Below are 26,769 nucleotides of genomic sequence, written 5' to 3'. Positions count from 1 at the left end.
CATCCTGATATTTAAGGATTAATTTATGGATTCACCAAAGCATCCATCCCATACACAATGGTCCTACTCTGAACTCTTCAAATAGAATCAATAATAGTTTAAAATCAGTACCCTAAGATCAATACTTTGGTCAGCATGCTAACTGCTTCTGCTAGCGCAAGGATTTCCACTTGCACAATGAAACTTCTCCCTCCCCTCTCCCTGCATGTCCCCCATATCTGGTCCAGAGGGGTAGGGGAACCCCTAGAGTATATTTAGGGGGCACATGGGGGAAGTCCCATCACACAGCCAAAATTCCTTGCACTGGTGGAAGCACTTCCTTGGATACTGCCCTTTGGATACTGGCAAATAGTGTCAAACACAGATGACAAAAATAAAAACGAATCAGCAATAGTGAGTTGCTACCTCTTGTAAACCTGGCAGTCATATAAAATATTTATTGGATTTCAGGACCTCTGTTGGACCTCCAAATGCTCATTTTCATATGATACACACTGTTCCAATTAAGGAAAAATAACTTTTTAAAATGATCATATGATTACATCACAGGCAAAGAAATTTTAGAGAAATTTGCTAATAGACAGCACTCTCTTCATCATCATCATCAGGTTGAGAAAACAATACAGAATCTCACTCTCAAGCAAATTTGTTGTTTTTTGGAGTTCCATTAATATATAATGGAATCTTTTACGAAACCAGCAATAAAATATGAGTAAGCTCACTGCATGTAAAGTTACAACTTTTACAGTCAGGGAGCAATAACTGTATGAGATATTACATGAAACCATGACCACACATTTGCATGATTGGAAATATTTGATCCCAGTCATTTAGAAAATTCAAATAGTCTTGTAGAAAAAAGTGAACAATAAAATACCTGAAAAATAAACAATAAATATGGAAAATAGTTTATTAGGGCCTAGACTGACCACGAGGGCCAGTTCCATATCTGTGGGGGGCATTTATTAAACCAGTCCTGAATCCCTGGGTTGGCCCCATCCCAGGGACTCCAAATCCTTGAGTGAAGGTACTGCTGTAAGGTACTGCTCCATGGTTGAAGCCTAGTCTGTAGGGCCTTGTCTGAGTATTCAGGAGAATGACCGGATTCATATTTTTGCCTGGTGTGTTAAAAGAGAATTCTGGAGGTGGACTGTTTGGTTTAGCTGGAGTAGATGTAGCAGCGTTAGAGTTTTCTGCAGTCTTTAGAGGTGGCATTGGAATGATGTGATGGTCTGAAAGATTCAGCATATTGGTTGTAATAGGTCCAGAGGCCAAGGTAGGTCTGATCCAGTCATCTTTGAAAATCTGAACAGTCAATGTAGACACTAATGTATACAACCGATTGGTCACATGAGCAAGTACCATTTGTTCATTGGCATCTCTTCGAATTCTCACATGCACTGATCCAGCCTAGAAAGCAAGTAGAAAATAAGCTTATCACTCCCCTGTACATGAAGGTTGTAGGCTGTTTGGTCTGTGTGCGACAAATATACTTTAAAAAATATATAGTACATAATCTTTGTCTACATCAGAAACCATTGAATTTTACCTGTTGAGTGACATGATTAAAAACATACTTTATTTTAAGGACCAAAGTCATTATTGTTGGTGGTGTGATACATACCAGAGAACCAAATCCCAATGTCCAGAAGTGTTCGTTTCGAACTTCTAAGACACCATCCAGAGTAGAAACCTAATTCAAGACATACAATGTTACAAAAAAACAGTATTACATACTAATGTTTCTAATAGTTTATTCATAAAACCCCAAGGGCTGTGTTAATAGTAGTAGTAGTAGTAGTAGTAGTAGTAGTAGTAGTAGTAGTAGTAGTAGTAGTAGTAATAGTAGTAATAGTAGTAGTAGTTTATTACGGTCAAAGACCAGACTAAATACACTCAGGGTCAAATAATCATAAAACAGATAATTATGACAGGACACACATTTTTTGGATAAAAATAATCACTAAAAACCCAAACTCAGGTCTGTATTGGCAGTTGAGTTAATTGTGCTCTTCAGAGTGAAATAGCAGCAGCACAAAATCTCGCTACCTTAATTGTGACCTGCGAAATTTGGTCAGATAAAAGATATCCAACATGGAAAGCAGTGTCCCTGCCTGGGAGATTTTGTGTGATCAGGGTGATCAATGTGTGTCGGAGATCATTATAAAAACCACAGTCCAATAGAACATGTCCCACAGTCTCTACGGCACCCACTCCACAGGGGCATAATCGCTCGGCATAGGGGATTTTTTTAAATCTGCCATCTAAAAAGGCCGAGGGTAGTACATTAAACTTGGCCATCGTGAATCCTTTCCGGAGCCTCGGGGTAGGAAGGGAAGAAAAGTAACACACAGGGGTAAAGGGTCCAGGGCAAGGTATAACTCCAAAATTGGGCACTGGTCGAGAACAATGATTTTGGAGTTCAGTGTCGAGGATTCGTTGAGAGATTGCCTCCAGCGCCTTGGTATGGCCTAACAAAAGCACAGCAGTAGCCAAAAATCCTAGACTGGAAAGTTTCATAGTTAAAGTTTTCTTCCACCTCGACTGGAAGACATCTGACAGGACAAGAGGGGCCAGACCCACAGGTAGAAACAGGAGTTTTAACCAGTACTTAAACTTAAGTATCCATATAAAAATAATAATAATAATAATTTAATTTGTGGGTCGCCTATCTGGCCAATGGCCACTCTAGGCGACGTACAATTTAACAACAATACATTACATCATAATAAAATACATCATAAAATACAATATAACAATAAAAACAATAAAACAGTTCCAGTACAGAGTAGTAGGCTATTCGTCGTAAAAATTTAACCCTCCCCGTAAGTCCCAAAGGCCTGTCTGAAGAGCCAGGTCTTCAAAGCTTGGCGGAATACATTCAGGGAAGGGGCATGCCGAAGGTCATATGGGAGGGAGTTCCAGAGAGTGGGGGCCGCCACTGAAAATGCCCTCTCTCTTGTCCCCGCCAACCTAGCTGTTTTAGTTGGCGGGATTGAGAGAAGGTCCTGTGTGGCTGATCTTGTTGGGCGGCATGGTTGGTGGCGCTGGAGGCGCTCCATCAGGTAAACTGGGCCGAGACCGTATAGGGATTTAAAGGTTAATACCAACACCTTGAATTGGGCCCGGAAAATAACTGGGAGCCAGTGTAGGTCGAACAACACTGGGGTGATGTGTTCCCAGCGGCGACAGTTTGTAAGTAGTCGAGCCGCAGCATTTTGTATAAGTTGTAATTTCCAGACCGTTTTCAAGGGTAACCCCACGTACAGCGCATTACAGTAATCCAACCGAGAGGTGACCAGGGCATGTACCACCAGTGGGAGCTGATGAGCAGGAAGGTATGGCTGCAGTCTACGAATGAGGTGTAATTGATACCAAGCTGCCCGGCTCACTGCCGAAATCTGAGCCTCCATGGACAGCTTGGAATCAAGAACAACCCCAAGGCTGCGGACCTGGTCATTCAGGGGCAATTTCACCCCGTCGAACACCAGGTCAACATCTCCCAGCCTTCCCTTGTCTCCCACGAGTAACACCTCAGTCTTATCAGGATTCAGCTTCAGCCTGTTCCTTCCCATCCATCCACTCACAGATTCCAGGCACTTGGACATGGTCTCCACAGCAGACTCTGGTGAAGATTTAAACGAGAGATAGAGCTGAGTGTCATCTGCATATTGGTGACACTGCAGCCCAAATCTCCTGATGATTGTCCCCAGCGGCTTCATATAGATATTAAATAGCATGGGAGAGAGGATAGAGCCCTGTGGCACACCACAATTGAGAGGCCAAGGGTCTGAAACCTCCTCCCCCAATGCTACCTGTTGATGCCTGTCGGAAAGAAAGGAATGGAACCACCGTAGTACAGTGCCTCCTATTCCCAATTCCTCCAGGCGATGTAAAAGGATACTGTGGTCGACAGTATCAAAAGCCGCTGAGAGATCGAGGAGGACAAGAAAGGTGAATTCTCCCCTATCTAATGCCCTCCTCATATCATCAACTAGAGCAACCAATGCTGTTTCAGTTCCATGTCCAGTCCTGAAACCCGATTGGTATGGATCCAAATAATCCGTTTCATCTGTTTCATATACGGGCCTCTATCGAGGGAAGCCCAGTTTCCAGGCGAAGGTAGGCATTAGGGACGCAGGATGGAATACCCAAAATCATCCTCAGGAATTTGGTTTGGATCACTTCGTATGGTGTGTATTTATCATACACACTAATCTGGGAGCCGCATGTCATTTGTGAGATAACTTTGGCAACAAAGACTTGTATGACAGAGGGAACATGTTGCCCACCTTTGGTGAAAAAAAAGGACAGGAGAGCCTTAATGTTCCTCTGTGCATTAGTAATGACAGTTTTAGTTTGTAGTTGCCATGATCCCGTAGAATGGAAAGTTACTCCCAGGTACCTTAACGATGGTACTTGTTCAATTTGGCAGCCATTTCATGGTGTAGCCTCCATGAAATCAATGTGTCTTCTATGTCAACATGCATAAGATCAGAATGGAAGTCTATTTATACTTCCACCAATTGCAGTTTTCAAACAGCCGTTCCACTTACATATAGGTAGCGTTCAATACATTCCCATAAGATTTATCTGATCATTCTATTATATATTTTAATTTGTTAGTTCAATATTTACAAGTGAACTTTTTATTTTGTGGTTGAATAGATGCAATGCATATACAAAATAATATAAAATTAATAATATCAACAATGGGATCACTGGGAATGATGAAGAGATTTAAATTATGAGACATTCACACTGATGCTTTTTACCTATACAGATGCTGATTACCAAGTTCTAACAAAAAGCACCATGTTTTATATATACAGAAAACTGAGAGACCAATATTAGAAGCTAAGGAAATATTGCCCCTTCCACACATGCACGCACAGCACAGAAGCATTTCTTGTGCATTCACTGGGGCAGGCGTGGTCCTGGCCACTAGATGCAAATGTAGCATTTTAAACTAAATTACCTCTCTCAGAAGTTTATCTAGCTGTCCAATCACATGAGGTGGTGTTGTCTGGAAAAACAAAAAATCGTGAGTTGTGTTCAAAAACTGCCACAGATTTTTTAAAAAAATGTTTTTAAATCATTCAGCAATACAGAAGACCAGGTGTGGGAAACTTTTGGCCCTCCAGATGTTGCTGAACTACAACTCTCTTCATCCCTGGCCATTGGCCATGCTTGCTGGGGTTGATGGGAGCTGTAGTTCAGCAAGATCTGGAAGGCCAAAGGTTCCTCACACATGCAAAAGACAATCAACTGTGACAGTGCTGCTGAAATTTAAGCAATTGAAGTATCAAGTAACCAGCTGGCTAGTTGTTTTACAATCTGTGAGTGGGAATGGCTAACATATTAGAATTAAAATAAGTTTTTCTAAAAGAAGCACTGAGGAAGCAGCAGTTTCTGAACAGTGTCCTTGTTAATTTGCTGAATAAAAACATACCAAATTGCATAGAATGAGTTTTGATCAGTTTGTTCTTTCATGGCTCCAAGTTAATGTGTTACGTTTTTCTATCAATGCGATGTGCCACACTCTTTTGATACCACTGCTCCATTGTGAACTGATCAACAGACTTCCATTTTTTACTGAGTACCATACAGGCAGCCATGAGAAAAGGTGTGCCACTAAGCTTTGAGTTTTACTGGGATGTAGCATGTGCTGAGGATTAGAAGTGGCTCATTGGAAGGGGTAGAGCCACTTTGCTAGCTTCCCAGCAGGTGGGTTGCTGTTGCTTACCAGGAGGGAGAGGGGTGAGGTGGCAGGGAGGACAGTGCAATCGCACCAGCAGGAGCACCTGATTGCCTCCACCTGTGCATTTGCACCACACCAACCTCCTGTCCTAATAATCAACAGCAACCCACAGCCAGGAAGCTAGCATAGTGGCTCTGTCCCACCCAGTGAGCTGCTTCTGCTGTGGATGCACTACAGACTAGCAAGTGGGATGGCAAAAAAAAAAAAGTTAAGAGCGTATCCTCATATCTTCAGAGAAGTGTTCTTGCTCAGTGCTCTAGCTAGCTAGCTATGCACTCCTTCTAGGAGACGCCATTCAATCCCTTCCCCATCCTGGTTTTCTTTCCTAACTAACACTCAACATTCTGTGGCTGCCGGAGTCCATGAACATGCTCAGTTCTCATTAGACTCCCCACCCCCCAGTAGGCTTTTAAATATATATACAATTAAATATTTAAAAAATGTATTTATTTATAAAATGTGTAGCCTGCTTTTCACCAGATGGTCCCACAGCACTATTCTATGGTCTTAAAAGATATAATCATAAAAACAAATAAAAAATTACAACAATAGAGCACCCAAACTCCAGAAAAGACTAATTAGATCCTTCAAAGGTCTGGGGAAAGAAGACATTTTAACTAAACGATGGAAAGCCATCAGTGACAAATTCAATGCCATCTGCCCTCCTAGGAGGAATTCCAGAATTGGGCCACAATTACCAGGCAAGGCCTGTCTCGCATCCCAGCATGGCACACCACACTCACCACTGGGACTGTGAGCGAGGTCCCTTCAATTATCTGAGTGTGGGCTGGTTGATAAGGGGAGAGGTGCTCCATCTTGTATCCAGGCCCCATGTTATTTAGGGCTTTGTATATAAACAATAACATCATAAATTGAGCCTGGTAACATAGGCAGCCAGTGCAGATCTCACATAATAGGTGCAACATAGCTCCTCACTGGAGAACGTGTTAAAACTCTAGTGGCAACATTCTAAAACAGGTGCAGTTTCTGGACAGTCTTCCAGGACAGCGCTACAAAAAGCACATTACAGTAATCCAAACAGGCGTTTACTAGACCATGTAAAACTGTGGCCAGGTTATCTCGATCAGGAACATTTTTAGCATTTCATAAAGTGAGAGCCAAAATGTGTGCATTCTTTAAAAAGTGACAGATTCAAAACCAAAACTCAACACTGTCTATAACTGAAATTCTATGATATACTTATAATTGCATCAGATATAGTTTAAAATATAACTTTTGCCCTTTTTGCTTTTTTTTTCTGAATTCAGCAGGGGATGCCAATGTTGGCTATACTGAAAAATGCAATCACAAAGTCGCCTCTTACTGGCTCACCTGAAGCAATACTTTTCCACTGTAGACACTCATGGGATACATGGTACCAAATGTCATCAAGGCAATGGCTACAGCAGAGGCAGTATCAACAGCAAAATAATTACTGAAAGAAACATGTGTAACATTAGAGGGCTCACCTGTTTCCCAGTTTCAGTATCTATGAAAGGTTTTCTTAAATTCAAGTGAACTTACTTAATTTCAATTAGCATATACGTAATGCAAAGAGCTAAAGCCCCTGCAAGTTCAATCAAGATGAAAGGATTCATGCGTGGAAGAAAGATGCTGCTCAGTCCGGGAATTATACCACACAAACTAAAAGAAAGCAAGAAATAACATGGCAGTGGAAACATCAAGTTAAAAAGCAACACACCCTATTTATATGTACAGTGATAGCTCTCACAGCAGCCCTCTGCAGACAGGGAGCTGCGATTGGCCCAGTTGTGAGCCTTATTGTTCAATTATAGAGGGAAACAATATAAGGGACTGGAGCATATCCAAACGGCTTGTGACCATCTTCTGAAACAACATCAAGGGAAAAGCTGTTCAATTTTAATCACATGCATTTCCTCACAGCTTCTATAAAAGGTTTCAAAAAGGTTTTAGCTTTTTCAGTTACATGACGGCTATCCCAAGTATAACTTGTTTATTTAGTGGCACATGCCTTGCATTCAGATGATTCTTGATTCAGCCCTTGGCATCATTCTCCAGGATCAGGTAGCACATGATGGGAAACAGACCCATCTGAAATTCTGGAGAACTGCTGCTAGATGGTGTTGACAGAACTGGATTAGATGGACAAAGACCCTGCCCTACTACAAGGCTGTTTTTTTTATATGGAAGTGGGCAGGGTGAAGCATCTCATTTGCTCATATATGTATTTCAAGAAGCTAACACAAAGGCTGTCACCAGCCTCAAGAACTGATGACAGAATCAAAGTTAATCAGAGCATTTAGGTTCTGCTTGATTTTACACCCACTCACAAGACGCAAGGTATGGCAATCAGAGCAGAGTCAAATACTATCAAATCTCACAGATTCAAAACACTTTCACATTACTGTGACTGCAGGACAAATTGCCGGGGAGCTTCCTCAAATTTTAAAAAAAATATTCACACGAAACTTCCCTTCTCGGAGACAGTGGCTATGAACAAAAAAGGTAGGAAGACTGACACATCAGTAGATCAGACTCCCACTGCAAAAGAGCAGAGCTCCGAAACAAAATAGAAGTGATTCAGATATGGCAGCAAAGCCGAGGAATAAAAAGGAGTCATATCAGGAAATATAAAAGGGTTGTGTTTGTTCTCTCTCTCTCTCACGCACGCATGCACGCAGCCAAGCAGCAGAAACTGTCCAACTAACTTCAGAGAAGGATATTTCAAAATAATCTAGGAAGATTTAGCATAGGAAGGAACATGTGGTGCATACATTTCCGCTTCTATTTGAGCATTTTTAATTTACTTGCTACCTGAAACATTTTCCTGGAAACTTCCTCTCCAGAGACCGGTTGGAAGTCTAAGACAGCTGGTTTAGCAAGCATGTCAAGTTTCTAAACCATTACACAAAACTAGAGCAAACAGACCACCACAACTGAATACTTTAGCAAAACACAGGAATCGCCTTGCTTGTCTTCTAAACTGTGTGTCTCTCTACTAAATAACTAATTTTATAGGAAGGCCATTTTAGTAGGGAGAGTAGGGTGGCAGGTCAAAAGCACCCCATGTCTTGTCAAAGTGCACTATTAGCAAGGCCCATGGCCACATTATTCCTTCTGTATAACCCTTGCCTTTCACTTGCAGCTGGGAGAGGGGCAGACTTGGCCAAAGGCTGACAGTTGCTGATCCCTAATATATAAGTAGCATGCCATCCTTTTAACTTACCTTCTGCTGAGATCTGCAACATGTTCCTGAAGCCAGCTTGTACTTGCAGCTACAGAAAAAACAACACAGTACTGTGTAAGTCACATGGTACAACTTCAAGCAGGTACAGCTAGTATTTGTACTCTGCCAAAGGCGGCTTTAGAAACCCCTCCCAGGGACACTATTATTATGCCTAGGGTTGTGAATACTCTGTCAATAAAATACACAAGACACATTTTTAAAAAACTGCAAGTACAATCCCACATCAGGCCTGCATAAAGGGAATAGGAATATATGTATCCTTGCTCCAGGTCAACTCAGTTATTGTGCCAGCACAGCTATGGTATTCTTTCCACATCAGTACTCTTGATAGAGTTCTGATCCTGGCCAATATACAATGTTACACTGGTGCAAGTCAAGGTTCAGCTGCAGATATTTACTTATTTAAAAAACATTTTAAAATATTTCTAGGTTGCCTTTCTGAGCAATGGTCATACAAGGTGGCTTATAGCAATAAAAAAATACAAAAAGAGGAAACAAGCAATAGAAAAGCTAAAGCCATCAGAGCCATCAGAATAGCATAAAAAGATACTGGCATATTGTGTAAACCATCTTCCTGGTTGCCAGAAGAAACCTATGATTTCAATTCAAGAAAACCAATATGAGGGACATTCCAGTTAAAAGCGAATCCAGGGACCACAAACCATCTAATTCCCATACCTTACCAGATAAAAATGAACCTAAAGGGCACCACCCATGTAGGATGAGAGTTTGAAAATCCTATCAACCATAGAAAATATGTTTTAAAACATTTTCTCACATGTGACACTGCATCTGCAATCTATGCTATTCAATGCACTTGTCAGAAAATCTATGTCACGGGACAGAGACTGCCTTGGTTGCCCTGGTTTATGACCTACGCCAGGCATCAGATAGGGGAAGTGCATCCTTGTTGGTGCTGATGGATCTCTCAGCAGCTTTCGATACCATCAACCATGGGGCGTCTAGCTGAAAAGCGCCATTTTACAGCGGCTCCAGTCCTACCTGGCAGACAGGTCCCAGACAATGGTGCTGGGAGATTACTGTTTGACTCCCTGGCCGCTGGCCTGCAGGGCCCCACAGATTCCATTCTGTCTCCCATGCTCTTTAACATCTGTATGAAACCACTGGGAAATGTCATCCGGAGATTTGGAGTACAATGTCATCAATATGCTGATGACACACAATTCTATCTCTCCCTACCACCTGATTGCAAGGAGGGAATGTTCATCCTAAACCAGTGTCTGGAGGCTGTAAAGGGCTAGATGTGGGCTAACAAACTGAAACCTAATCCACACAAGACAGAAATGTTGCTGGTGTAGTGGAAAGCTGTGCCAGGGATACGGCTGCAACCTGTTCTGGATGGGGTCACACTCCCCTTGAAGGAACAGATCCAGTTTGGGAGTCCTCCTGGATCCTGCCCTGCTGCTTGAATATCAGGTGGCTGCGGTAGCCAGGAGTGCTTTTGGCACACTCAAACTGGTCTACAGCTGCCCCTATTCCTGGAAGTGGTTGACCTGGCTACAGTAACACATGCATTGGTGACACTGAAGCTTGATTACTGTAACACACTCTATGTGGGGTTGAGTTTGAAAATGGTTCGGAGATTGCAGTTGGTTCTAAATGTGGGAGCCAGAATGTTATCTGGACCACAGCATACAGATCATATCATCCCTGTGCTTTATTGACTCCACTGGCTCCCAACGTGTTTCCAGGCCCAAATCAAAGTGCTGTTTTTGACCTTTAAAGCCCTAACTGGCCTTGAACCAATGTATCTGAGGGACCGCTTATGCCTATATGTACCTGCCCATGATTTAAGATCAGCTGCCTCTGGTCTCCTCTGCATGCCTGGAATGGAAGATGTTAGACTGGCAGGCACATGGGAGAAGGTCTTTTCAGTCATGGCCCCCAACAAATACCCTACCCCAACAAACCTACTCTGCTCCCTTCTTGATGATGTTCTGGAGACTTCTGAAAAACATCTTGTTCCGGAGAGCCTTTGGGAGGAATTGAAGGTATAGCCTGAATCTGACTTTATTTTCCCTCCTTTTTAGCTTTATCTCTTTTGTCCCCTTTTAATATCACTCCCCTAGATTTCTTAACTGTATTTTATGTATTTGTATCTATTTTAATGTTTTTGTGTTTTTATTGTGTATGATTCTGTTGTGAGCCACCCTGAGGGCCCTATTTTCAGGCAGAAGGGCAGGATAATTTTTTTTAAAATAAATAAATAAAATGTGGGGGAAACTTATAGAATGGCTAAAATCACATAGGTGAACACCTTAGCAATATCAGAAAAAATTGGGGGTTCCCCTGGTTGAGCATTTCCTAGAATTTAATCATTCTCCTTCAGGTTTTGGGTTTTTGAAAAATTACGTACAGAAGATAACAACATCCTAAGAAAAGAGATGTCATGGATATTAGAATTAAAAACTTTGACTTTTTGTAGGTTTAATGTGGAATTACGAGTTTCCTTCCCTTTTATAGATAATAAAAATTTCAGCCGATTCCTCCTTTTTTTTACATAGTCATGTATAACTCCTTAATGGTCAAACAGAAACATCAATATCTCTACATTTTGCAATAAATAGACCTGGATGTCTTCAATTTACATCTTTTCAAAATGGAAATGGACGGCCTTCAAGTCGATTTCGACTTATGGCGACCCTATGAATTGGGTTTTCATGGTAAGTGGTATTCAGAGGTGGTTTACCATTGCCTTCCTCTGAGGCTGGGATGGCCCAAGGTCATCCAGTGAACTTCATGGCTGTGTGGGGATTTGAACCCTGGTCTCCCAGGCCGTAGTCCAACACGTTAAACACTAGTATTACAACTCTACAGGCAGTTTTAATTTCATTAATTTTTTCTGGATGAAACAATTGTATTTTAATCCTGTATTCTTCATTGACATTTACGATTACTTACTCTCATGTATTTAAATATAGTGTATTGTTTTTCTTGTAGCCCCTGATAAAGGTCAGCTTCTACATCTGAAACTGAATACTTAAAATGTACAGACCTTCCATAACTGTTTCTTATATAAATCATCATCTAGATGTAAAAAACTATTGTTCAGAGGCACCTACAAGTCCATTTGCCAGGAACAAGTGCCCCTGGTCTTCAGGCAGGTAATGACACCCAACAGCACACAGATCACCAGAACACAGCTCACGTTTGCAGTGCAATTTGGAGAACATAAGAATGAACAGGAACTTCTTTCAAGTATGAAAGACTCCTGATGTTCTTACCTTCTTCAGCACAAATAAGAGAACACTCCACCTTTCCACCAGGCACTCTACAATATTTGGGGGAGGGAAGGGGTTCAAGTGGCAGCCACAAATAATGGCAGCTAACAGGAAACGTTTGGGAACTCATGAATATTCACTCATTTTAGTTTTTCCACATTTATTCATTACGTACCTTCAGAGACATAAGCAAAAGGTTTATTCCTAATAGAAAGCATTGTAAACAGGTTGAAAGAGAGTGCCACAAAGGTACCAACCAACAATCGGCCCCTAAAGAGGAAAGGAATTGATTGTATGTAATTGACTCAACTTTATTTTATTTATTTATTAAATTTATTTCCCACCCTCTTCTTTATTTATTATTTTATATCCCACCCTTGTGCCCAGTAGGAGCCCAGAGAGGCAAACAAAAACACTAAAAGCAGTTTGAAACATATTAAAACAAAACATCTTTAAAAAACAACTTAAAAAAAAATCTTAAAAAGCAATTCCAGCACAGACGCAGACTGGGATAAGGTCACTTCCTAAAAGGCTTGTTCAAAGAGGAAGGTCTTCAACAGGCACCAAAAAGACAACAGAGATGGCACCTGTCTAATATTTAAGGGGAAGGAATTCCAAAGTGTTGGTGTCACAACACTAAAAATCCGCTTCCTATGTTGTGTGGATCGGACCTCCTGGTAAGATATGTGCAGGAGGCCCTCACTTGCAGAGCGCAGTGATCAACTGGGTATATAAGGGGCAAGACAATCTTTCAGGTGTCCTAGTCCCAAGCTGCATAGGGCTTTATACACCAAAAACAGAACCTTGAACTTGATCGAGCAGCTAACGGGCAGCCAGTGCAATTCTTTCAGCAGCAGTGTCACATGTTGGCGATACCCTGCTCCAGTGAGCAGTCATGCTGTCACATTTTGTGCCAGCTGCAGCTTCCGGACCAACCTCAAGGGCAGCCCCACATAGAGCACATTAAAGTAATCCAGCCTGGAGGTTACCAGCATATGGACAACAGTGGTCAGGCTATTCCGGTCCAGAAACAGCTGCAATAGTCTTATCAGCTGAAGCTGGTAAAAGGCACTCCTAGCCACTGAGGTGATATGGGCCTTCAGCAACGAAGATGGATCCAGGAGCACCCCTAGACTACAAACCTGCTCTTTCAGAGGAAATATGATCCCACTGAAAGCACGCAATTGACCCATTATCTGAACTTGGGAACCACCAACCTACAGGGCCTCGATCTTGCTAGAATTCAGGCTCAGTTTAATGGCTGTCATCCATCCCTCCATAGAGTCCAAGCACTGGCCCAGGGTTTGCATGGCCTCTCCCGATTCAGATGTTGCAGAGAGATAGAACTGGGTATCATCAATGTACTGCTGACTTCTTGCCCCAAATCTCCTGATGACCACTCCCAAGGGCATCATATAGATGTTAAACAGCATTGGGGACAAGATGGTACCCTGTGGCACCCCACAGCACAACCACCAGGGGGCCAAAAGACAATCACACAATCCTATTATTTGAAAACGACTCTGGATATAGGATTGGAATCACCGTAAAACAATGCCACTAATACCCATCTCACCAAGTCAACTCAAAAAGATACCATGGTCAATGGTATCAAAAGCCACGGAGATATCAGGTCATTCATCAGGGCAACTAAGGCCAATTCAGTTCCATAGCCAGGCCTGAACCCAGATTGGAAAGGGTCATCCAAAAGTACTCACAACTGCTCAGATTGTTTCATCCAAAAGTACTCACAACTACTGTGCCACAATCCTCTCAAGCACTTTCCCTAAAAGGGAGTATTTGCAACCGGGCAGTAGTTGTCACAAACCAATGGATCCAGGGTGGGCTTTTTGAGGAGTGGTAGGATCACCACTTCTTTCAGGGTAGCTGGGACCACTCCCTTCCACAACAATACATTGACCACACCCTGGATCCACTCAGTCATATCTCCTCCATAAGCTTTAATAACCCAAGAAGGGCAAGGGTCAAGAGAACATGTTGCTGGCCACATCGTTGCAAGCACCTTGTTCACATCATCAGGCCGCATCAACTGAAACTGATCTCAAGAAGTTGTGGCAGATGCTGTACTGGAAACCTCACTGAGGACTACAGTAGATGTAGATGGGGCATCAAGATTGCTGCGGAGGTGAGCAACTTTACCCTTGCAAACAATTCACAGTGGGTTTCATAGGGTCTAAAACTCCATTTCTTGGAGCTGATGTTAACAGAGCCCTGACAATATGAAAATGCTCCACTGGACAGCTTCTTGAGGATACTATGCAGGCAGAGAAGTGGGCCTTCTTCACCGCCCTCACCGTCACACAGTAGGTGTAGTTATGATGCATTTACTTGTGCACAATCAGCCTCAGAGCATGTCTTTTGCCACTTGTGCTCTAGCTATCATCCAGCCTGTTTCTCTGCTCTTAGTTCACGCTAGTGTACCAAGGTGCAAACCGGCTCCACAATGCCAGAAAGAGTGCACAGGGGCAACCATGTTAAGAGCTTGACACATCTCATTGTTCCACAGCATAACAAGGGTGTCAACAGGGTCACCTGCTCTATTTACTGGAAACTCCCCCAGGGTACTCAGGAATCCAGAGGATTCCAGTGGCTCTGGGGATGGACCATCTCAATCTGTCCAAGATAATATATTACCAAGTACAATTACTAGCTACGTTAGCCAGTTCTTTCCCCCCCCATACTCTGTTTATCATCCTGTTTTTCAGTGGTATTCCAATTAGTTTTTATATTTAACCAGCTTTTATTGAAAGAGAAAAGTAATTTCTTTAATCCTATCCTGATAGCTAAAATTTAAGACAGACATATACAATATATATTACAGTTCTCCTATATATCTGAGTTTTACATCCTCAGCAGAAAATTTATAACAATCTTTTAAAAAATATCCCCCCACTACTAACAATGCAAGTTAATCTATAACTACAAATACAATCCAGAGCCATTAAATTCAAATGGAGTTTTGCCAATGGCCTCAATATCATGTCAGCATAAGCTTTATTCATAGTTCTGTCCTATGCAAAATTAACACTGCATTAGTAATGTCACTTTATTCTAGAAATATTTGATTTAATACTTTTGCATATTAAAAGCACTTACGTGTGAATTTCTGGTTGTTCCAGAAACCGTTCCACACTACAAGACACAACAATAATAGTTTTACAGGAAACCGTTAACTTTTCTTTTAAGACATCTGTTACAGAGTAATACCTACTGGGCAGAGAAGGGAGGTACAGTGGAGGATGAAAAGTTAAATCCAAAGCCCTTCTGGGCTCATGCTGGCAGGGCAGAAAATGGGGACTTGTCAGTTTTTCTTCCTCCACTCCCTCAAGAACAGAAAATGCATAATTAATCTCAGGGCCTGTGTACTTATCCCCACCCCACTCCTGGACTGGTCAGGGGGAGGGCTCCAGATCCAGCAAATCCCATCTGTCCCTGACATGCCCCTGGAACTCCTGCCTTTTGCCCTCTCTGCTATTGGAGCACCAATGGCAGAAACAGAAACAGCCTTTGCTGCTGCTGCAGAGAGGACCCATGACTGGACCTCCCTCTCTGCGGGTGGCTCTTTCTCTGCCTACAAGAAGGATTCTCTGAAGACTCCTATGGCCCCAGGGACACTCTCAGGGACCAAAGGATCGCTACCTTAGTCATGCATCAGATTTATGTATTCCAGTAAAAAACAGGAGCATATCAAGATTGCTGTAAATAAATAATCATACCCATCACTTAGAACTACTGCTAAAAAAATTATCTTATAGCTCTTGAAAATTATTTAGTTCCCCTTGTTACATATCAGTCATAAGTGCAATCAATATTCCTACCTTTCTTTTAGTATAAAAAGTGCTCCAAGCTGTGCCAGAACTGTAGAAGCAAATACTGCTAGGACTTCAAATCTCTCAAACCTGAAATTTGAGATACAGAGTACATGCACTCTGGCCACATTCACATTGTACATTTATTCCACTATTAGTCCACTTTAAGTAGCCATGCCTTCCTCTATACTGTTTTAAAACATTTAAAAATCTACATGAACAGACAAGTATTGTCAGGCGGTAAATTCCCACCATATTCAGAGGAACTTGCTTCCAAGCAAGAAAGTCTTAAAAAGTAATTTATCAGGCTAATTATTCTATTTGCCATTTTTTTTCTAATTAAAAAAAAACAAGTAAAAGTGAGTGGCATTTGCTAGGAAGGATACAGAAGTTCTGTATGCTCAGGAATTACTTTATTATCTTTACCGCATATGGCCAACTTATATTCTTTGGAGCTATACAATTCTGCCGAAAATGCATTTTGCCACAAACTGGCTACCTCAAGAGAGTCATAAAGTAAGTACTTCAAAGTTATGGACTGTATGAGCCCAGGGACAGACATGCCATTAGATGCAAACACCAAACAGCAACATGTTAGAAAAATTCTGTCTTACATTTGCAAATATTTTCTCCTTTTTTTTTTTTGCAGGTGGTTCTATGAGCAAGGTTTTTACCACATCCAATTAAAATTTGGTAAGGTTGTCGGGTAAAATAGCTCCAGGACCACAGCTGGCCAACCCTGATCCAGAAAGAAGTGCAGGGGATGGAGGTTTATTCTGCAACACTAGCTGACCCCACCCCCTCAGGAGCAGTAAAGACTTCACAGATACTGAGTACATACACTGTGGCTACATTCACATTTGTACATTTATTCCACTGTTATTCCACTGTGAGGCAGCAATGGCTTCCCCTAAAGAATCCTGGGAAGTGTAGTTTGTGAAGGGTGCTGAGAGCTGTTAGGAGACTCCTATTCTCCTCAGAGAACTACAAGAGTGATTTAACAGTCAGTCCCTCTTCCCAGATAATTCTGGGAACTGTAGCTCTCTGAGGAGAATAGGAGTCTCCTAACAACTCTCAGCACCCTTCACCAACTACACTTCCCAGAATACTCTGGGGGAAGCCATGACTGTTTAAAGTGGAATAATAGTGAATGTGGCCTCAGACATAGCCAGGACAATATTCATAATAATAATAAATAATAAATTTAATAATAATAAATTTAATTTCTTCGTCGCCTATCTGGCCAATGGCTACTCTAGGTGACTTACAAAATTATTAAAATACAATTAATAAAATACAGTAATACAATAAAAACAATAGATCTGCAACATCAATATTAAAACTGGGTAGGAGGCATTACAATTATATCAATTAACCCTCCCCGGATACCCCGAAGGCCTGCTGAAAAAGCCAGGTCTTTAAGGCTTTCCGAAATACATTTAGGGAAGAGGCATGCCGGAGATCTTGTGGGAGGGAGTTCCAAAGAGTGGGGGCCGCCACTGAGAATGCCCTCTCTCTTGTACCCGCCAATCTGGCTGTTTTTGTTTTTGTTTTCATAAACTTTGAAAGAGCAATGTGACATAAAACAGTGAATCTCTAAATTTCTTTGCTCTGTAAGATAAACTGTGGGGAAATTATTTTCTCATAGATGGGTTAAAACTTGAGGAAGGCCTCCAGAGACCAAATAAAATGGCAGCAGAGCCAGATCTGATCTATGAGCCCACAGGCTGGCAATCCCTGTGCTAGCAGCCCCACATCTGAAGGAAACGTATACAGTATATTGGTCTCAAGCACTAATTTCTCAGGCAGAAACATGCTTACACACAATACTATTTTTGTATGTAAATTCCAGACTTCTTTACATATGGCTGAAGAGCACTGCACGGGTTTGCACATTTTCATAAACAGGCTTTGAAACAACTAAAAAAAGTATCCCTTAAATGTTTATTATTATTATTATTATTATCTCATTCTTAAGAACAAATCATTTTTTCAGGACATGAAATATCAACATATTACTTAAACTTACCCAAACGAATAGGCTGGACTGGGCTTCTTCATCATTACCCAGTAACTTATTAAGCATGTTATTAAGCTAAATTTAAAAAAGCAATGAAAATTCAAATAAGTAAAATCTAGCTATTAAAAACACAGTTTCACACACACTTGATTATAAATTTGCTCTGGCAATGCAATCCCATATAGGTTTGCAGAGATTTCAGTCCCACTATTCAAAAGGGCTCACTTCCTGGTAAATGTAGACAGATGTATCCAACCAGCTTGCTGACCCTCTGAAATTGGTGAACCCAATTAGTCACATCTATTGACTTCCATGGTCTACCATGAGTATGACTAACATTGGACACAACTCACAGTCTCAGTTAAGAATTGCAAAATGCTTGCCATTTATTTAGCAAGCTGAAAACCTTGCCTTCCAAACAAGCATGCAAGGAAGCTTACAGCTAAGGGAAAGAGACAAAACATACACAAGAAAGCAAATGTTAGAACTAGGGGTGGAGGACCACCAATCAGTCATTGGGACATCAGCAGGGTCAAAACAGGCAATGCAGATATGCATTTCAGGCCACTGCCTGAACAGGATGCTGGACTAGATGGGCCACTGATCCAGCAGGCATGTTCTTATTACAATCCCAGTGTGTGGTCCCTGTCAAAAAGGACTGGTCTTCATTGAAGGAAATAGTGTATTTCCTCTTCTTGGCACCAGTAATGCTGGCACTCTGGGGCAAATAAATAGGCAAAGGCTGCAGAGTCCTCTCAGGCGCAAATGTAATGCTACATATGGTATGGATCACAAAAACAGAAGACTTCCTATTTTTCTCAGAGGTGCCAGCAACTTATATTGGCCTTTCTTTGAGAATAGAAAAATGCAGCACATCAATGGAGCAGTGCAAGCAAGTGCTTGCAGTGAGGGACATGGGTTATGTATGGTTCCTAAATTCAACACACAACAGGCCCCATGCATAAGTTTGTGAACAGGAGAATTTCAGCAGGCATCTTTTATCCCATCTTAGCAAAAATGCTCAAGCAGAAACATCAAACCTGTTCTTAGAGCAACTCACCAGATACTCAGATGCCATTCATAAAAGGTTTATATTCATTTGCCATCAACAGGATTTAAGCATGCTTAACCATATCTTGATGGCATCCAGTATGACAAAACTGTATATTTTGTCTTGCTGGAAGCATCTGAACATGGGCTCTCTGGGAACACATTATTATTATCATTATCCCCCTCCCATCCTCCCAAAGTCCCAGGGCAGTAAACAATAAAAATACACAGAGTTTGAAAAACAAACCAAATATCCTCATGACTAATACATTTCAACGTATCTGGAAACAATGCCTGGATGAACAGGAATAGTTTTAATCCACCAAAACATTAATAATGAGGGGGACAGATGCACATCACCAGCAAGGGCCTCTCCTGCCAATTGTAAGGGTCAAGATGATTGATATTGGGGGAAGCAGTATTTTAGGTACTTCAGTCCCAGGACATTTAGGGCTTTGTACACTAGTACTATTATGAGATTGGGTGCGATATGGAAAGGTTTTATAAATTCATCTCAAATACAATGAAAACATATTTAGTTTGCAATCCTATACCCACTTACCCCACAGTAAACCCCACTGAACTCAATAGGACTTAACTTCTGAAGAAACATGTATAGGATTGCACTGTTAGCCTACTCATAAGCAGGATTTATCTTTAAATATAAATATATCTACTAAAATCTATTGTTTTAGATACTAAAGAAAGTATCATATACATTACATGGAAGTGTTACAAAGGGTGTAACAAAAAAAGAAGTGTTACAAAATAAGATCAAGGATATAAAAAGTAAAACATACCTGAAAAGATCAAAGATTGTTAGGTAGGTATATGCAGTTAAAGCTGTAGAAAAAAAGGTTTACACTTTATTCTCACATAAATACATAATAAAGAAGCTTCAAGGTTTCTTGCCTGCAAAAAAATATATAGGCTTACTTTCAAGGTTAAAATTTTAGTAAGCTTTTTGCTGTTACCTACATAAATCCATTTCTTCTAAAGATAATCCCTTTACAATAATAGTGGGGAACCTTTGGCCCTCCAAATATTGTTGGACTACAACTCCCATCACCCCGACCACTGGCCATGCTAGCTGAGTCTGATGAAGTTGGAGTCAAACAATATCTGTTTGGCTACAGGTCCCCACACCTGCTTTACAATCACAAGTCAAGTTGTCAAACAGTAGGTTGCAAAACACCTCAAGGGAACTGCAAGCCCTAGGATTCTGGGACTGATCCACTGCAGCTGGAACACAGCTGAAGTTGCAAGAAGCTACAGAAAGATCTACTCCTGGTGTCCCCAGTGTGGAACCTGTAGGCACCATGGTGCCCTCAGACACCTCGCTTGGCGTTTGCAAGGCCCCTGGCCCTCCAAACTTCATTATTTAAAAATGAGCATTTTGGCTTTTGGGGAGCTTCAGAGGAGGGTGCCTATTTCAGTGGGGTTCCTACTTTTTTTGTCTATGTTTATTTGTTTTAGGGTGTTTAAATGTTTTGCCTGTTTGGGGATGTCCTAAAGATCTCCAGATTTTTTCTGTGAAAAGGCCTGTGACAGTTTCTTATATTTCCAGATGTGTTCCTGGGCCCAAAAAGTTTGGGAATCTTGAGCAACATTATTCCTATCCTTCAAGCCAATGCCTAGTGCGTAAATGGGGAACCTGTAACCCTCCAGATGTTAGGAACAATGGAAGCTACCTTATACCAAGTCAGGCCACTCGTCTATCTAGCAGTGCCTCTCCAGGGTATCAGCCATGGCTCTCTTCCAGCCCAATCTGGAGATGCTGCAGATTGAATCTGGGACCTTTTGCATGCAAATGTGTGCTGTGTCACTGAGCCACAGCCCTTTCCTTTAACTCCCATCAGCCTCAAGACAGTATAACCCATAGGCCAAGAAGATGAGAGTTTTAATCAGTCCACCAACATCAGAAATGCCACTGGTTCCCCATCGCTGGCCTATAGCAGTGTGATGTGTCCTGTTGCCAGGAAACAAGGAGTGTACTACGTGCAGAGGAGTACCATATATGTTAGAATAATTTTATCTATTCACCCACAGATTTAACTTTTTTAAAAAAACCTAAATAAATTGTACCACTGCACAAACCACACAATGCAAGAATGGCGTGTTCATGCAAAACCTAAGAATAAAAATGGCAACCAAGGCAATAAAGCACACAAGGTCATGAACAGCTCTACTCTCAAGTAACAGTCATAATATCCCATTTGTGGTATCCTGATCCATGAACATTTCCAATGTGGGAAATATTCCCCTCTTTAAACTGGAAAATATTAAAGGCATGGAAATAGCCTGATCCAGAGATTCCTAGATACTTTCAGCACAAACAGTGCCAGTGTGATCAAGCAGCATTCATTGTACAGACGTGGCAATAAACTGTAAATAGACAAAGCCTTAGCAATTGTAGGATTATTCTGAATAAACCCCACCTGAAGAATACTCCAGGGGAGAAACTAGAAGAATGACTGCTCAAACTATTTAGAATACATTTTGGAAAAAGTACATGATGGATACCAATAGATATCACATGATGCTCATAGATCTAAAACTCATCCGACTATTGTATCAACTGCTTAATTCTGTTCACACAGAGGATACTGCTTCTTTATATTAGTACTAATATCAATTTACTATCCAGAAGCATGTAAGTGCAATAACGGAAACATACCTATACTGTTTGTAGAACTGCACCACATAAGCAGGCAACCAGTACACACTACGTTTATTGCACCAAACAGCAAGATCTTCCATGACTGTAAATGACAATGATTAAAGTGACTACTTAGCAAGATAATTACAGTAAAGCTGCAATGAAAATCTATAAACCTGCAACACATACGTACAATTTTGAATGAGCTTTTCATACCACCATCAGCTTTAACTTCCTTGCTGATCTCAGAGGCAGCACTGGGATATATTCTAGACAAATGTATTTACATTACATTGGACAATCATCCAAGGCTTCAAAAACAGTTTATGAAGCCATGGCTGCATGCTCCTCTCTCCTCTTGTATGCCACCTTCAGTGCATAGATTCTGGCTTGCATTAAGACAGAGTTCTGCTTTACATCCAAACTGGGAAATTTTGCTAATCAACCAAGAACAGAAGGCAGAACAGAAGGAGATGGGCAAGGGAGGAGCATGCAGCCAGGGTGCTTGTCCCTAGTTTTATAAAACCATGGAGATCTAGGAGACTCTCACCAGTTTAGAGGGCAGTATGCATAAAATTAAAACCAAACAAAATTAAACAAAGACAGGCAACTTGCACCATAAACATTGTTGAAAACATCCCAGAAATCTCAGCCAAAAATCCCTCTGAAACAGAACTGTCTATATCTTCCTAAAATATTGCAGAGTACGCTTTCAACAGTACAGAATTTCACCAGGAGGATACCACAGTAAAGCAGTCCCTGTTCCTTACTGCTATTAGCAAAACTTCATCTAATTAAGGCACTAAGAGCAAAACCAGACATTTGTGTCTTAATTATTACATGCTTTTTCATATTATCTGGTTTTTCAATATTTTTGCATTCATTCTTATATGATGTTTGCTACTTTAGGCTTCCATTTGAAAGGAAAAGCAGGGTACAAATAAAACAAATAAAAGAACTTGCCTATTTGGCTTTAAATGGGTAGTAGCTTTTTACATGAAACAGAGAATGTGGAAAAGAGCATAATTCACCCCTCCTCTTATATGCATTTCACTGCTATAAGCAGTTTTCTCCATACTGGCTTACATCTAGTATCACAGTTCAGTTGGGGGAAAACAGTTCAAAGCAGCGGAAAGCAGCGAGGTATACAGGAAGCTGCAGTATTCTGACCATTCATCTAGCATGGTACCCTCCAGATTTCATTTTCAACTGCCATCAGTCCCTGACAACACAGCTAATGGTCAGGGATGATGGGAATTGTAGTCCAGGATGTCTGGAGGGTACCACATTGGCTATCCTGGTCAACACTAACTAGTAGCAGCTCTTCAGAGTTTCAAAAACAAGTTTTCCCCAGCTTGACCTGGAGACTGAATCTGGGACCTTTTGCATGCAAAGCATGTGCTCTACCACTGACCACACTAATAGGAGAGGGGAAGAGTTTTGCTTCCCTCTACTGCATGCTCTGTTTAATATAAAAAAGGTAACACCTTCCTTCCACTGTTCTTTAGCCAAATGGCCAAGCATGTGTTTAATAAACCAGGATCTGGTTTGGGTCTCATGATATGGGCAAAGAGTACAATGGCTTAAATGAAATAAAAGAGGTAACAGAATAGTGAAAGATTAACTCTAAAGTTATTTGGCTTGTTTAAAGCCAAGCAAAAGAATATTTGCAAGACCTTTTCTCTCTTGGCTATGAAATATATTTAGATCCCTCTCTCCCAACTAATATTTAGCACTGCTTAGCACTAACAGTGTGCTAGGTGCTGTTCAAAACACAGAAATGACAGAGCTATTATCCAGTTTGTTGACAAGGTAGGGAAAAAATGAACTGGGCAAAAAGTAAGGAGAAGACGAAACATGTGAAACGGACAGCAGTTAAAGGACATATCATGTAAGTCCAAGCAAAGTTTTAGAGAAGCAGATTTTAAGGAGGGATTTGGAGAGGAAAGGAGCAGTATGGTGAAGCAGCAGGCACTGGAGATGGGTTGAAAGAAATCAGCTAATGGTACTCAGGAACCAGTTCACAAAGGAACATTAGCGTGATGCAGCTAATGTATAGAAATGGCCACAAACCATTTCTACAATCATTTTTCCAGCCATTGCAATAAAAAAACCCTGCAGGACAGAGATAACTAACGTTGTGCCTCCAGAAGTTGTTGGACTCCAACTCATCAGCCCCAGCCAGCATGGCAAATGGTCAGGGGTGGTGGAGAGTTGTAGTCCAATAATATCCCCAATGTAGGACATAGTCATATAGCCTGGGTCACGCTAATAAATGATGGCATCTGTGTAGCCAAAGAACAGCTGTAGCTACTCATATGTAGGGGGAAATGATAGCGTGAACCAGCCCCCCATGATACAGAGATCAGCAAGTGAACACCCTGGAGGCTTCAATCCTATACATACTTACCTGAGAGTAAGTCCCACTGAGCTAAATGGGTCTTACTTTTGAGTAGGCATATATAGGATTGCACTGTAGGAGAGAAGATCAATGACATAACCAAAGTAATGAGTTCGAATAGTAAAGAAAGCCGGCACAAAATCATTAATTAATGTCATATATTCTAATGAAAAATAATTTAAATTCAGAGTCCTATAAACAAATATATATTGGAATCTATTTTGCTATTTTTTAAAAAACAACACAGCAAGTTAACAGATATTTCTCTGAAAAGATGTATTACTGAATACACTGTTATTTTCTGTATTGTAAGATAAAAGTCTCACCCTTCGATCAGCGGCTACTGATCTAAATTCCTGTGTTAACTTGCCAAATAGAGATCTCTGTGATTTGCGAAATAAATGTATTGTCCCCTGCAAACAAAAAATAATAGTGATAATCTGTCAAATTCTTAATTACAGCCCATTTCTTCAATCATATTTCCATGAAATGAGCTTGATTTCTGAACACAGCTCTTTATTACAAAGAAAGTTGTTCCATCAATGTTACCCACTGTTGCAAATGAAAAGTGTGTGATAGCACAACACTTATGTAGGGAACAAGTGCAGTTAACACTGACTAGCGGGGGAAAGCCCCAAATTTGAAAAAAGTGAGGATATAGAACCTCATCCTGGTAATTCTTCAGGATATATTATATATAAACACAAGGCAGTTACAAGGGTTGCCACCTATTTGTGAGCAAGCTCATGTGCCTTTAAGAGCTGTATAACAGGTAGAAATGCAATAGATCAGTGGTTCCCAAACTTTTCTTCCCACAGACCACTTGAAGCTCTTGGCAGACCACTTAAATGATTTCTCTGCCTACTGTAGCAGCTCTAATGCACTGTGCTGGGACCATCAAGGGGCAAGCATTTCCACCTGCCTTGCCCCGCTCCTTTGCCTGGGCCTTATCAGAAAGAGCTGCAGACTGAGACATGCTGCTGCAGGGATGGGACTGTGCTGGGACCATCAAGGGGCATGCTTTTCCACCTGCTTTGCCCCCCACCCCTGCTCTTAGTGATGTTTTTCTGGGGACTGCCCTTTACCAGGAAGATGAATGCTTTTGGTTTGCTGCTCCTGTTTTTTTAGAGATATTAGGACTTTGTTAGTTTGATTTTTTTTTTTGTGGAAATTGTATTGTTTTTATTTGTATTTTGATTTGTGTGTAAGCCGCCTTGGGGACCTATTTGGCCGAAAGGCGGCCTAGAAATAAAATGTAACATAACATAACATGCTGTATGATTTTTAAATTTTTAAAGATGTATTTTTGCAGACACACTGTGGAACACCTGAAAGAAGTCTGGGGACCACCAGTGGTCCACGGACCAGTTTAGAAACCCCTACAACAGATTAAGTCCTCACTGTCACTGCATCCCACACTGAATTTTTAAGGCTCAATCCAATACATACTTACCTGGGAGTAGGACCCATTGTACCCAATGGAACTTACTTATGAAGAAACATGTACTGGATTGCAGCCTTAATAACTTCTATTTATCACATTTCCACCCCTCTCATCCTCTAAGGGCCTCAAGATTTTGAGATGGTTATATTAAGAGATGGTTACTTGGTCAGGGATATCCCTTAACTTTATAGCTGAAAAAGAGTTTGAACCCATATTTCCTTACTAAAATTGCCAACTGCTCCCCAAACCCAGCTCTTTTCTCTTCAACATAAATTTGATAAACATTTAATTATTACTAAAACGTTATACCCTGCCTTTCAAACAAGTTATCAGGGCAGTTTACAATACAATATTAAAAACCAGCAGGTGACACTTTTTAACGGTATGGAGCGAAATACAACTACCTTGCTAATTGCTGCAGTTCAAACTGCCATTAGAGGAACAGCTACACAGGCTGGTTCAAAAGCTGGCGACTTTACGCTTTGCTCCAAATCAAGCCCCATAACCACTGACACCATAGTGCCTTTGTGGAAAAAAAACTCACACTGCACAGAATTCTACCTTTAAAAGGTGACGTCAAGGTTAGCAACTACCCAATGAAGAGAGACAAAACCTTTTAGAATTGGGAAGCCAGAATGAGATTCTGAAAGGTCCCCAGCCAGAGGCAATCTCGCCCTGCACCCCATCGCTGGAACACTACAAATCTTATCTGCGCGTGCGCGCTAGCTGGCCTCACCAGCTGAGCCCAAGGCCTTAACCATCCTTCGTCCCTCACCCCGCTCCCCTTTGGGGTGAAAAGAAAGCGACTCACCATATTGAGGGACAAGTGGCTCCCCAAAGGGGCCGGAAAGGGCAGGCTCTTCCTGTCACCATGGAGATGAGGCGGAAGTCAAATTAGCTGACGTGTAATTGGCCGAGCCCAACATAGAGCAGGAACTGACGCTAAGGCTTCGTCCCCGCGCTGCCTCCGTCCTCCAGATGCCGCAGCGCCTCCGTCGGCGGGGTGGCAAGCGGGTAGAGGTGACTGCGCACGCGCAATCTCCGAATGAAGTACAATACAGTAACTGGGAAACCACAGAGGAGCCTTCTAAAGCGGGGAGTGTTGCTGCAGCTGTAAAGGTAAAAGTGTCCCT

At 41.4% G+C, this 26,769-nt stretch overlaps 1 protein-coding gene across 3 annotated transcripts; it reads right to left on the bottom strand.

Moving 5' to 3' along the window:
• Window positions 1-394: 394 nt before the first annotated feature.
• SLC30A6 (solute carrier family 30 member 6) lies at window positions 395-26,615 on the bottom strand. 3 transcript variants are annotated; one of them, XM_061624672.1, is made up of 14 exons: window positions 26,448-26,615; window positions 24,519-24,605; window positions 21,810-21,894; window positions 19,933-19,975; window positions 18,092-18,157; window positions 16,072-16,152; window positions 15,350-15,385; window positions 12,408-12,502; window positions 8,970-9,018; window positions 7,286-7,405; window positions 7,094-7,196; window positions 4,979-5,026; window positions 1,625-1,693; window positions 395-1,410 (listed from the first exon to the last, which is right to left on the bottom strand). In XM_061624672.1, exons 1-14 carry the CDS (start codon window positions 26,448-26,450, stop codon window positions 913-915), a joined length of 1,383 nt encoding a protein of 460 aa, XP_061480656.1. In that variant the 5' UTR covers window positions 26,451-26,615; the 3' UTR covers window positions 395-912. The 3 variants fall into 3 exon arrangements, with proteins under 3 accessions (XP_061480656.1, XP_061480658.1, XP_061480657.1); XM_061624674.1 differs by lacking the exon at window positions 26,448-26,615 and adding an exon at window positions 26,198-26,405; XM_061624673.1 differs by lacking the exon at window positions 26,448-26,615 and adding an exon at window positions 26,041-26,154.
• Window positions 26,616-26,769: the final 154 nt, after the last annotated feature.

Source organism: Rhineura floridana, chromosome 4 (genome assembly GCF_030035675.1).
Source record: "Rhineura floridana isolate rRhiFlo1 chromosome 4, rRhiFlo1.hap2, whole genome shotgun sequence".
Taxonomy (NCBI): domain Eukaryota; kingdom Metazoa; phylum Chordata; class Lepidosauria; order Squamata; family Rhineuridae; genus Rhineura; species Rhineura floridana.
The sequence above is the reverse complement of the archived record's forward strand: the minus strand, read 5'-3'. Positions and strand labels throughout refer to the sequence as shown.

Excerpts from the sequence above, each read along its gene's own strand:
- SLC30A6 (XM_061624672.1), bottom strand. Across the intron at positions 16,153-18,091 it reads AGTCCAGCCTATTCGTTTGG|GTTTGAGAGATTTGAAGTCC; the intron begins GTAAGTTTAAGT and ends CTCAAATTTCAG. Across the intron at positions 15,386-16,071 it reads CTTTTTATACTAAAAGAAAG|TGTGGAACGGTTTCTGGAAC; the intron begins GTAGGAATATTG and ends TGTGTCTTGTAG.